Genomic DNA, 12942 nt, shown 5'->3' on the forward strand with positions numbered 1-12942 from the left:
GGCACCTGCAGAAGGGAAGAGTCACGGGTGTGGGAGGGGGTCTTACTCTTATTGTGGCTGTAGAACTTGTCCTCAGAACCGTCCTTGGACTTCTTAATTATCAGTTTCCCAGACTCCACGTCGACTTTGAGCTGCAGCTTCTGAGGAATCCCCAGGGATTCTGACTTTACCTGCAAGGAGAGGGGAGACGTGGGTCACCCTCTCTCTCTCCAGACTCTCCCGGAGCCTGTGAGCCCTTCGTCCATGGGGTTGCACAGCCCTTGGCCGCTCCAGCCCTGGTGTCCCGTCGGTGCCATTGGGCTCCTACCTCCCAGCGTCCCTCGCCCCAGAGCCCCAGTCCGTGTTTCTGCGGGCAGCCCCCGAGAACCTGGCGAGCGTCGTGTGCACATCAGCTGCTCTGCCAACAGGTTTGGCAGAGGGAACAGGTGAACTACCGGAAACTGATTCATTTCACTGCTTAATTTGACAACTCATTAATCTGATGCGTCATCTATTCCCAGAAAGGATGTTCACAACAGATTTAAGCTCCTGGGCCTTGTTACAACCAACAATTTAACATTTACTGATGACAATTAGGAAAAAGACAATTGCCTAGGCATGCTCAGAAGCTGGAGATGGAAATACAGAATTATCATCAGGGCCAGAAAGGGCCTTTGGGGCGCATCTCGTCCTGTGTTTTGGAATGTGGGACCAGGGCTGGGCTGGCTGCACCAGAATCTGTGTGGATCGTTAAGAAAAACAAATTTCTGTATCTGAGCTCGGAGGTTCTATGTAAGTCACGCTCGGGGAAATCATGGAAATTGTATGTTTTCCTGCTCTTCTCTTGAGGCACTACTTTGCTGCCAGTTTTGGGGGCCCCTTTTTGATGTCACTTACTGCCATGAGTTGGAAGATACAGTTTAAAGCATCTTGGGCTGAGGAGCTCTCCCCTGGGGAGCCTTCCCTGAAGGGGGTTCGCACACCTGTCTGGGTACCAGCTCCACACGTGGCCCTGCCAACCAGCACTCTCAGTGTCGGGCTCCTTGCCTTCATACTGCTGAGCCAAAAGGCTGTCCTTCCACAGGGACCAGAACGGCCCCCGGCTTCCTGGAATTCAAGGGCACATCCACTCACCTCAAAGGTGACCGGAGGGATGAGGGAACGTCGATGGGGAGACTCAGTGCCTTCATGCAGCAAGGCCTTGACCTGTGGGCATGAATGCATAAGGCTCTTCAGGTTGGGGGGCACAGGGAAAGCAGCATCTTTGGGGACAGAGTGAAAGGGAGCACAGAGCATGCACACGGGGGCATTCTCTAAGCGAAGAGAGGACCAAAGAGAAGCCCAGAGAAGCTGCATCCCGGGATGTCCTAATACCTTGTCTTCAATGGAGGACAGGAGGCTCGTCAGTTGGCTGAGCTTGGCCACCATGTTGACTGGATTGGCCTCACCAGGCGCCTGAGGGAAACAGCAAGTAGGGACAGCAGTCACAGTGTCACCATCCAGAGGCATTCCGCTGGGCCCTTTCCACGCTATTTTGCTCTCCCTGCCGACAACCCCCCAAGTGCTATCACCCCCCTTCGCAGACAAGAACATCAGCTATGCAGCATCATCTCAGCATTATCGTAGCCAAAAAATAAACCTTCCTCTGCTTCTCCAATGTCCTGTCACCTCAGCCACTCAAGTTGCTCAAAAAACATCCTGGGATTGGCCTTGATGGTTACCTTGGTTCCCCCTACATCTACAGCATTGGTGTTCCTCCTCTACTTCCAAAATATAGCCATCTCACTGCTTAAAACCCACCACTGGGAGAAAATTATTTGAACTCCTTAGCCTGCCCTCTGAGGCTCTGTATGGTGACCCTTCACCCCCAGCCACTCTCCTCCTCACCTGTGACCTGCGCGTGTCCTTGAGCTACACTCCCCGAGGAATTCCCAGAGATGTGGGGGTCACCTGGGAGGACCACCTCCTCACTCAGGTCTCAGATCCACAAAGGGGTGTTCGTGGACCACACTAGCTAACGATGACCATCCTCGATCAAATCACTCTGCTTGCTTCCATATCAATCACCTAGGCCATTCATCTGTTCCTTGTGTTTTCCCTGCCAGAACGGGAGCTCTGTGAGAACTGGAGCCATGAGCATGGCATGCAGGACTAGCACCTGGCCATAGAAGATGCTCCATGAAGTTGGTCAACACGTACAGGAGGCCCAGAGAGCCGAAGTTCCTTGTCTGAAGTCACACAGCCAGTGAATGGCAGGACGGGACTTGAATCCTTGACCGTCTTGAGACCAAATCCACGGTCTCAAGCGTTTATTCCCAGAACCGACATTTACAAAGCATCTACTCTGAGCCAGATGTGCAGTCACACAGGTGGAATTAATGATACCATCCCTGCCTTCCAGAAGCTGGAGGAGAAAATCAGACGTGTGTATGGAGTGGAACGACGGTTATTGCCCACCAGGTGAAATCCCTTCACCTCACCCCTTGCGTAGGAAGTCAGCCACCCTACACTTTTGTTTGACATCCAATTCCACCCCCCCACTTTAGTGTACTACCTGTCCCATCACCTTGGCTACCACCCCCACCATGGCCATCACAACTGCCCCCAACCACCCTCATCACCCCCCACAACGCTCAGGACTTTGTCAACACCTCAAACACATCCTATTTGTCAACATTTCTCTTTTGGTTTTGCCCTGCTCCTTAACAAAGCTCAAGGTCAAGCTTGAGGGGTGGGGTGGGGTGGGGTGGGGTGGAGGGGCCTCAGGTGGGGTGATGCAGACCAGCTGATCAGCAGAGGGACAATTCAGGATCCCTTTGTTCCGGGTTGTTTTTCTCATAAAAAATTTAAAAGATAACAGATTTGACCTCCTCCTCTCCTTCTTGGACACTTGGAATGACCCGCTGGCTTCCCGGGGCAGTCACCTTGTGGATTTAGGCTGCTGTCTTCTTCCCCTCTCCTGTGTCTTATGAGGCAGGCTTGGCAGAAACTTACCGAGTGTAAACAAAGCTATTGACAAACTGGGGGTTGGTTCTCAGGACCGAAGGGATTAGCATGATGCCTGCACTTGTGGGTCCTAGCCCGCAGAACATACGGGAGAATCTGAGGAGTTCTGCTGCTGCCAAGCACATTTTAAACGCATCCATTCATCTAATCCTAGCATGAATCGATTCTTCTAACCCTTGTTTTGTGGACGGGAAATTGAGTCACAGTTGGTGAGTCAACTTGTCCGAGGTCACACAGCCAGTATAGACCTGAGACTTTAAAAGTAGATCTAGCCCAGTGTTTCTCTGCTGGTGGTGATCTTGCTCCCCAAGGGACATTTGAAATGTCTGGAGACATGTTGGGTTGTCACAACTGGGGGATGCTAATGGCATCTGGTCAGTAGAAACAAGAAGGCGTTAACATCCTACAATACACAGGACAGTCCCCCACAACCAAGAATCACCTGGCCCCAAATGTCACAAACGTCAAGGCTGAGGACATAATTCACAGCTTAGCCTAGAAGTGAGCGAATTGGTCTGAGTGATACCTGCGGGTTCCCATAAACTGGCCCAGATATTTTACTTTGCTTTTTAGTTGCCCTTTTAAAGGGAGGATGTGGGTTCCAGGGTTAACGACTCTCCCTTCTCACACCGGGCAAAGCTAGGTCTCTCCTAACCCTGAAGTCCGCAGTCATTTTGGTAACGTTGCACCTCCCATCAGTTCTCAACTAAATTCCACACAGGGGTCCAGGGGTCCCTAGCAGGTCTCGCCTACCCAAGGAGAAGGGCCTAGTGTCATGTGATCTCACACAAACATTTCACTTACTCCTTCAAAAACCCTGCAGTATCAGACACGCTATACCCATTGCACAGATAAGGAAACGAAAGGCCACCAGGGGCACGTCAGATGTTGAGCTCATCTGTTTCTGAGTGTTCTTTCCTCTACTGCTGGCAGCCTTGGAACTTCCTCCTCCATTTGTGAACTTCTGAAGGCAAGAACCACCTCTGCATTTCTTTGTGGGTCAGGGTCTCATAAGGGAGAGTGGGAAGGAGAACCCCCTCTCTCCAACCTCATCTGAGGTTTCTCTCCATCCTGTCCCAGCTCTGTCCTGCAGCACCCCAGCTTGACTGTTGTCACCTTAACTGCCTGGGGGCCTCTACCTCTTCTGGTCCATTTCAAAAATGTGGGCATGGTCTTCGGTTCGAACTATGTAAATGTGAGGGTCTGGCAGGGCCCCTGTTTTACCTGGATTTGCTTTTACTTTCCCAGAAATTAACGTATCATCCTTCACTTCGAGGAAAGCAAAATCACCTTTTTAAATTTCTGGTGAATTCTTAAGCTGTATAAATAGCACATATACATTTTCTCAGTAAAAAAAACCTCTTAGCAAACACTCTTAGCAAACAGTATGGTCAAACCTAAAGTCCCTCTTGGCCTACCCCATTCTCCCTCCGTCCATCCCCCCTGGGGGTGACTAGAATAGCCCTTTGGGTATAAATCCTTCTGGTCTGATTTCCACATATAGATGTACCTCGGAGTTTATAGATTGTTTTGCCATTTGCTTTTTTCCCCTAAGACAGCTGCCTATATATAGAACGGGGTGCTTTAAGGATGTATGCAATTAACATGGTCGTTGCAGATAAACAATGTTTCAGAAACCCCATTTCTCCTCCCAACTGCACAGCAATGAACCCATGAGTCCCTGACCCCAAAAGCCCGGCCAAGCCCTGACTTCACCAATCAACTTTTTGCTCATCTGATAGGCAAGGTTATGAATGTCATTTGCCAGTTACTAATGAGGTAAGGCTAAACAAGTTTTTGTATATATATTGGTCACTCCCACCCCTCTTTAGTGAGAAAGACTTTTTTTATAACCTCTCCCCATTTTAAAAATAGGGTTGTTTTTACTTATTTGTAAGAAGTTTTTCTTTCTTTCTTTTCTTTTTTTTTTTAAACATATTAATCCTTTGTCCCTTATATTTGTTGCAAGTCCTTTCTCTGGAGATGCTGCTTTTGCTTTTTAACTCTGCTGGTAACACCTTTCAATATGTAGATCTTTGCTCCCTAGATGACTTGGCCTTGGCTCCTGCGAGTCTGTGAGCCTGTGTGTGGATGGGGGCAGGGAGCATCTTCACCTTAAGGGGCAAGAGGCAGGATCAAGCATCTAGGCACCCCGTGTTTTTCTTTCTAATAGTTTCCGATGAACAATGATGAGAAAAGGCCGTGCCGTGCTCCCTTATTCAACACTAACAGGCAGTTCTGCTGAGTATGTAATTTGAAATCTTCACTCAAGTCAAAATCAGGCAGCAGGGAAATGCCTTACTGGTGGTACAGGGTCCTGAATCTCCCACCCCCACCGGCCACCCCATGCTCTGGTCCCCCAGCCAACTCAGGGCGTGAGTGGATGGGGGGCTCCCTTCTGAGCCCTGGGGACTCGGGCTACCTTACCCCCCACACCCCTCACCTCCACCCCAGTTTATCAATCTCTTCTTTCCAACCCCAGAGCCTTTACCTGAGGCCGTGGACGGAGGCCAGGGGAGAGCTGCTGGTCAAACAGCCTCTGCAGAGACTCCAGGGAGGGGAGGGTCCGGGTGATTTCACTGGGAGCAGGAGACAAGGTGAAGGTCAAGGATTAGTGAGGACCCAGGGAAGGCTTGGAAGGATCCAGCCAGAGGCATGGCCACACCCAGTCTGGCAAAAGACAAGCCTGGGCAAAGATCCAGGCCTGCCAGTGCTGGCCCCCCTCCCCCCACCAAGACCCCCACTCTTCCCATCCTGTCTCCCACCCTGGGCCAAACCGGAGTCGCAATGCGTAGATCCGTAGATCTGATTTACCTCTGGTTAGCCATACTCACAGGCTGTGGATAATTCAAATCTAGGATCGCGAAACTACTATGAAATCACTTAGTAATCCCTGGTTCCCAACCTCGAGTGTTTAGAAGAATTGCAAACACACCTGGGTGTTAAAAATGCAAATTTCTGGGCCCCAACCCGATTTGGTCCCGAATCTGCATTTTAAATGCGTGCCCCAGGGGCTTCCGGTGCTAGCAGTCTTCTGCGCCTTCTAGTTCAAATCCCCTCCCCGCCCCCGAGACGGACGCCTGGAAGAGATTTTTTTCATTGTCTAATTCCTTGACATCTCCTACCCATTCTTTGCTCCTGTCTTTTTCTATTGTTTTCACATTGTTTTAAGCACAGCGGCAGACAATTCTGAGTTCTAGTTCTCCCTTATTTCACCCCAAACTTCATGTCTTTACATGTTTAACTTCTAATGGTGTTGAAATATTCTATCGAGTAAACGTGCCAAAATGAATTGCTAGATACTTGGGTTATTTTGAGATCTTGGCGATTACAAATAAAGGCTGCTCTGAACAGCTTTGTTCCCATAACCTTTCTTTTCTTATTTTCAATTAAACTTGATGATAAGCAGAGATTGTGTCTCTTGAGCAGTATTGCTAAGCCTTTGAGTGATGGTACCCATCACGGGCCATGGACACTGTCTGAGCTTGCCCATTTGACGTGCTGTCCTTTTAGGATTTTCTTCCCCTCTCTCGTTTAGTGGATATAACACTGCATTTCAATATTGATGCATTGATTGTATACCTTTAATTTATTGTCATTAAATATATTTCTACATAGTTGGTTTTTCTTTTTGTATTTCTTTTTGTATAAATTGTTTGTGTCCTTTGTCAGTTTTCTGTTGGGAATTTTGCCAGAATTTTTGGACGTTGGTATAAACGTTACATACCGCTTTGCTTTTTATTTAATCTGATGTTGCACTTTTTCCCCATTCTGTTATTTTCATCCTGGGCAGGTTGGATTTCATTGCAAAGTGCTTTATAATTTTTTGTTGTTCTATTTTTCATCTTTTCCTTGGTAACTCTTTGCTTCCCTTAGTTAAAAATTTATCATCAGTATTTACTAGTAAGCAATTATTAGCTCATTTTAATTTGGTTTCTTACTTGCTTTTTTTTTAAGTTACATTACATATGGGTTTTTCTTGTCGATATTATATTTTTTAATCCCTTACCTCATCTAGATTTTTTTTTTTTTTAAATATGGGGTGGAACTAGGTTCATCTTTCTCCGTATTACTATTCAGTTTCACTCAACAACACTTGCTCTGTTTTACATACTTCTTTTGGGCTCATCGAGCATATAAGCTCTTCTAGAATATGGTAGGATTTGTTTCCAGGCTCCGTATCATTCATTTAACTACAAATCCAGAGCTCCGCATGTGTACCAGGCAATGCCAAGGTGGCAGATTTACAACGTCTCACAGTTTCGGGGATGGTGTTTTAACCTGCTGGTTTCGAAGGCATCACAAGTGGGTCTACTCCAGGGACCAGGAAGGGTGTGGAGGGAACTGACTAGCAAAGCAGAGAGAGGGGAAGGCTGGGCAGGCAGGTTCTGGGTTTCCCTAACCCCTCCGCCAGAGTTCATTCATCTGTTCATGCAGCAGTCTTCCCTTTATTTATCTTTAATCTTTATATATTTGTTTTGAGAGAGAGCACACGTGAGCAGGGGAGGGGCAGAGACAGAGGGAGAGAATCTCAAGTGGAGCCTGACATGGGGCTGGATCCCACCTCCCACCACCATGAGATCACGACCTGAGCAGAAATCAAGAGGAAGAGGCTTAACCCACTGAGCCACCCAGGTGCCCCAGCAGCTTTCCCTTTAAACTATCATTTTCATACAAGAATTCTGGGTTAAAATAAAAAAATTTCCAAGGCACTAATTCTGAACATGTTTTAACGTCAAACAGATGTCCCTCATGGTTCTCCTTTTTAAAAATGTTTTCCTAAAAACACAAATACACATACACAAGCTGAATCCTTAGGGTTTTCTAAGAATGATGCTGGTTTTCCTTCTATTTTTAAACTGTAAAATCTTGACAAATCTGACTGGCTCCCAGATGTGTCTAGGAGTGTTGGTTAGGGTCCCTTCTTTTTCTCATCTTACTTTGGCCAAAATTTCCCATACAACATGAAACCAGATGATTAAAGGGCACCTTTTTCTTCTGTTAAAAACAATTTTTTTTTTTTTTGTATTTATTTATTTTGGGGAAAGCACAAGCAGGGGAGGGGCAGAGAGAGGGGGACAGAGGATCCAAAGCAGGCTCTGCACTGACAGGCTGATAGACTGATGCGAGGCTTGAACTCAAACTGTGAGATCATGACCTGAGCCAAAGTCGGCAAAGTCAGCAAAGTTGGACGCTTAGCTGACTGAGCCACCCAGGTGCCTCTCTTTTGTTAGAATGTTTAATAGAATGATTTTACTGTTTCCCTGTTGAGTGTAATTGGTTTTACATTGACACCTATTGCATTACTAAGGAAGTACCCCTCTATTCCATTTGTAAAATGCTTTAAAATTAGAAATGACTTTTTTTTTTTTTAACAGAGAGAGTGAGTTGAGGAGAGGGGCAGAGGGGGAGAGAGAGTGAGAGAGAGAGAAGGAGAGAATCTCAAGCAGGCCCAAGCTCAGAGAAGAGGCAGACTTGGGGCTCGATCCCACAACCCTGGGATTGTGACCTGAGTCAAAATCAAGAGCTGGATGCTCAACCGGGTTGAGCCACCCAGGCATCCCAGAAATGACTTTTTAAAAATCACACATCTGTTAGGATGCCTATGCAAATGATTCTTTCATCTTTTAATCTACTAAATGATGGTGTTTTATGTTGACTTTTCTTTGAAGTGAGCTCTTTATCTAAGCCTCCATTCTTCATATTACTAAATTATATATACTAAAACATTACTGAAATATTAAACATTTATATTAATAAATGGATACCGTTTTATTTCAGGCTGCTATCTTGACTATTGTATTTTTCTTGAAGACTGAATTAGGTGATTTTTGCCATTCAGGAATAATTTATAGATTATGGTCATCATTTGCTTCTTGAAATTTCAAAGGAGGGCACGCATGGTAATTTTTATGTTTCATATTGTATGTAAAATATTTGTGCCATTTAAACTATAATGTGAAGATCTGTAGCCATGTCAATGTGTATCATGTTCTTTTTTAATTAAAAATTTTTTTTCTTTCCTTTTTAATGTTTATTTATTTTTGACAGAGAGAGACAGACAGTGTGGGCAGGGGAGGGGCAGAGAGAGGGGGAGACACAGAATCTGAAGCAGGCTCTGAACTGTCACCGCAGCTCATGGACACTTCCCCTCTCTCGTTTAGTGGTGCCAAAGTCGGACTCAACAGACTGAGCCGCCCAGGCGTCCCATCCCCGTGCACTGTATTCTTGATTTGCAAATCTTTAATGCAGATTACTAAGTCTCTTATGCTTCCAATTTTTTTTTTAATTTGTTTAATGTTTATTTACTTTTGAGAGAGAGAGCATGCACGTGAGCGAGTGGGGGAGGGGCAGAGAAAGAGGGAGACACACAATCCGAAGCAGGATCCAGGCTCTGAGCTGTCAGCACAAAGGTGGGGCTCAAACCCAACCCAAGACCTGGGAGATCACGAGCTGAAATCGGATGCTCAACCGACTGATCCACCCAGGCGCCCATCTAATATTTAAAATGGTAACTGACTGTTTTCCGAATTTATTTCTGATTTTATTTTGACCATACCCCCTCTAACAGTTGTTGTTATTGTTTATTTGCTAGACAGAGACCTCTTAAAAGACTCTGTGTGGGTCACTGCTGTGTTTCCCATCCCTGGAACAGTGCATGACACATACTCAGCACTCATTCAATCTCCATTCGTGAGCACCGAGTAAACACATGTTTCTGGTACTTTGTTGGATGTGGGAAATAGCAAGGCTATTAGGACTTGACCCACGATAACCTTCAAGAGACTCACAGTCTGGATTCAGTTTGTGTGTTTGACGCATCCTACCCCCTTTTTCCTAACAGAGCATCTAAAGCTATGGCTTTTCCTCCAAGTAGTGCTTTGGCTGTGCCACACAGAGTTCTCCTACGCGGTGGTCTGATTACTCAGTGCCCCCACACTACCCATAAAGGGTACCCCTTGTGTTGGTTCTTTCCTTAATTTGGCTGTGATTTAAGAGGCTATCTGAAAGTGTGCAGATGGTTGGGAGGTTGTGGCTAGTCTTCTTATTTATTTCTATTTTTGTCATGTTGTGTTCTGGGAGTACAGAATGAACACTTTTGCTTTGGGTGTATTCATATCCAGCTGCTCAGTAAGCTGCTGGGCTCTTATTTTTAGGACCACCAGCACTCTAAGATTTCTGGGAAAAAAATTCTCAGATCCTTTTTAAAGGAAACACATGTGATTAGAACATTTTTACAAGGTTTTAAAATCTGCAAAGACTCCCCGTGCTCTTTTTATTTTTAAGCTTATTTATCTATTTTGCGGGGGAGGGGCAGAGAGAAAGAAAGAGAGAGAGAGAATCCCAAGAAGGCTCCGTGCTGTCAGTGCAGAGCCCGACGCGGGGCTCAAACCCACAAACTGTGACACCATGACCCGAGCCGAAGTTAAGAGTCGGGCGTGCAACGGACTGAGCCACCCAGGCACCCTGACTCCCTGTGCTCTTGAATGACATCTATGTTCCGTTAATTCCAGGTCAGTGATCTTCTCCTTGGAGACACTGCTTCAGAATTTATATTGTATTATCAGGCAGTGGGAATGATATTACATATTGCCATTTTTTAAAGTAAGGGTGCTGTTTATAATTATTTACTTTCTGAATTCATCTTCCCTTGTAGTTTGGAAACTTTGTAAGAAGAGATTTAGGGACGCCTGGGTGGCTCAGCCGGTTAAGTGTGGGGCTTCAGCTCAGGTCATGATCTCACGGCTCGGTTCGTGGGTTTGATCCCCACGTCAGGCTCTGTGCTGACACCTCAGAGCCTGGAGCCTGCTTCGGATTCTGTGTCTCCCTCTCTCTCTCTCTGCCCCTTCTCGGCTCACGCTCTGTCTCTGTCTCTGTCTCTCTCTCAAAAATAAATAAACATTAAAAAAAAAGAGAGAGAGAGGCACCTGGGTGGCTTAGTCGGCTAAGCATCTGACTTCAGCTCAGGTCATGATCTCACAGTCCATGAGTTCAAGCCCCATGTCAGGCTCTGTCCTGACAGCTCAGTGCCTGGAGCCTGCTTCGGGTTCTGTGTCTCCCTCCCTCTCTGCCCCTCCCCTGCTCATGGTCTGTCTCTCTCAAAAAATAAATAAATAAATGTTAAAAAAAAAAAAAAGAGAGAGAGAGATTTAGATGGTGCTATTTGGTTGTTCTGCTAATTGGATCTTTATGAGCCTTCTCAATACCTGGATTTAGGTCCTTTATAAGCCTGGGAATACTTTTTTTCTTTTATATACTTAGCCATTGATTATGCGTTGTTTTTTCCTGCTTCTTCGAGAGCCCATCCTACCAGCTCTAAGTTGAATCTCTATGAATGCCCTCTTTCCAAAGACTATCACAATTTTTTATCACACATTCTTTCTATAAGCTTAGTTAGCTCTCCCGTGTTTTCTATATATACTTCCCTGACATTCTGCTGTTTTGTGATTTAATTTTCAGATTTGATTGGAAAACTATGGGTTTATTTTTATGGCCTCCAATGAAGCAGTTGTAATGCGGGTGACGTATTTTTGTTTCGGGTTTATTTGTCTATTAAAATCTTAACCCTGCTCTCATTAATAGATAAAATACCCTCTTCCACACTTGGACATTTTGCTTTAAAATTCCACTTGGAGTTCTTCTCATTTCTCCATTTTAAGCATTACCAAATATTTCCAGACTCTGGTGACGTTGTTCTCTATTCTTTTTTTCTCTGGAAAAGTTTCTGTCTGGTTCTAGGGAATCTAACTTGGGGTCACAAATCGCCCTCGAGCCCTTGTGCCGCTGACGTTCAGACGCGCACACTCAGCATGACGTTTTGCAAGGGAGGCTCTGGCCCTGTTTCTCACTCCTCAGTTCTCTGTCACCTTCCCACTTAGGGACGTTCCTGTTGGGCCAGGCCATCTGAGTGGATGGACCCAGTCATCTTCGGTGCTACCCTCACTCAGTTCCTCTTCCGGCTCCTCCTTCCTATACCCCACATCTAAACGTCCAACCTGGGTCCCCTTCTCCTCCATTCACCTTCCCCCTGTGGTGACCTCCCCCCACCTGTCTCTTTAAGGCTTTAAGTGCCAACTGCATGCTAATGAGTCCCAAATGTAGATCCCGCCCTGAGGTCTCCTGGGTTCTAAGCTTCTGGCATAACTCCAAGGTTGGTGGTTCAGCTGGCGGGATGCCTAATAGTGCTTCAAGCCCACTGCAGCTTGAGAAAGGTCCCCCCGCCCCCGCCAGCTCCACACCCTCCTCCTCAACCTCCACTTTTAGTAACTGGCATCCCCACCCACTCAGCTGCTCACACCAAAAATCTAGGGGTCGCCCTCCGTTCCTCTCCCCCGATCCTGCATCCAAACAGGCAGCAAATGTATACCAGCCCCAGCATCCACACATGCCCCAGGTCACACTGCTGTCGGTGCCTGCACGCCCCCACGTGCAGGGTCATCATACTGAACTAACATCTATCAGCCATTTCCACGTGCCAGGCATTGTCCCAAACCCCAGGACTCAGCAGGAAGCAACCCAGACACATCCCCGCCTTCCCTTCTCATGAACTGCCCTCGCATCACAGCCCCTGAGCTTGGAACTGCTCTCCTGCTTCGTGTCAGCCTCCTGAGATCCATTCTCCGCAGCCGGAACTCAGATCATGGCACAATCCTGTAAGACCTCGAGAGTCTTGTGAGGTGTACCTGCTGTGGCTCCTGCCTAACGCCGCCAGATAAGACGCAGGAGATCCAGCTGAATTTGAATTTCAGATAAATAATGGCTAATCTACTAGTATAAGTATATCCCAGCACTGCATGGCATATACTTACACTAAAAACGTATTTGTGATGTATCTAAAATTCAGACTGAACTCAAATTCATCCTGTGTCTGGCCCACCCCATACCCGCCTGTCCCCAGCCTCTGCCGCTAACACTTTCCTTCCCTCATTGTGCTCCAGCCACACAGACTTTCTGTTC

The 12942-nt window shown here is 46.6% G+C and overlaps 1 protein-coding gene across 2 annotated transcripts in view; it reads right to left on the reverse strand.

Annotated features, from left to right (window-relative positions):
* INPP5D (inositol polyphosphate-5-phosphatase D) overlaps positions 1-12942 on the reverse strand; it is a 121294-nt gene that overhangs the window by 46897 nt on the left and 61455 nt on the right. For both annotated transcript variants that reach the window (XM_078450771.2, XM_078450772.2), the window contains exons 6-9: positions 5477-5564; positions 1354-1434; positions 1114-1185; positions 47-170 (exon numbers count right to left, since the gene is read on the reverse strand). In XM_078450771.2, the coding sequence (XP_078306897.1) occupies positions 47-170; positions 1114-1185; positions 1354-1434; positions 5477-5564 (365 nt within the window). The remainder of the gene's footprint in view (positions 1-46; positions 171-1113; positions 1186-1353; positions 1435-5476; positions 5565-12942) is intronic.

The sequence above is a fragment of the Panthera onca genome, chromosome C1 (genome assembly GCF_046562875.1).
Source record: "Panthera onca isolate mPanOnc1 chromosome C1, mPanOnc1 haplotype 2, whole genome shotgun sequence".
In the NCBI taxonomy this organism is placed as follows: Eukaryota; Metazoa; Chordata; class Mammalia; order Carnivora; family Felidae; genus Panthera; species Panthera onca.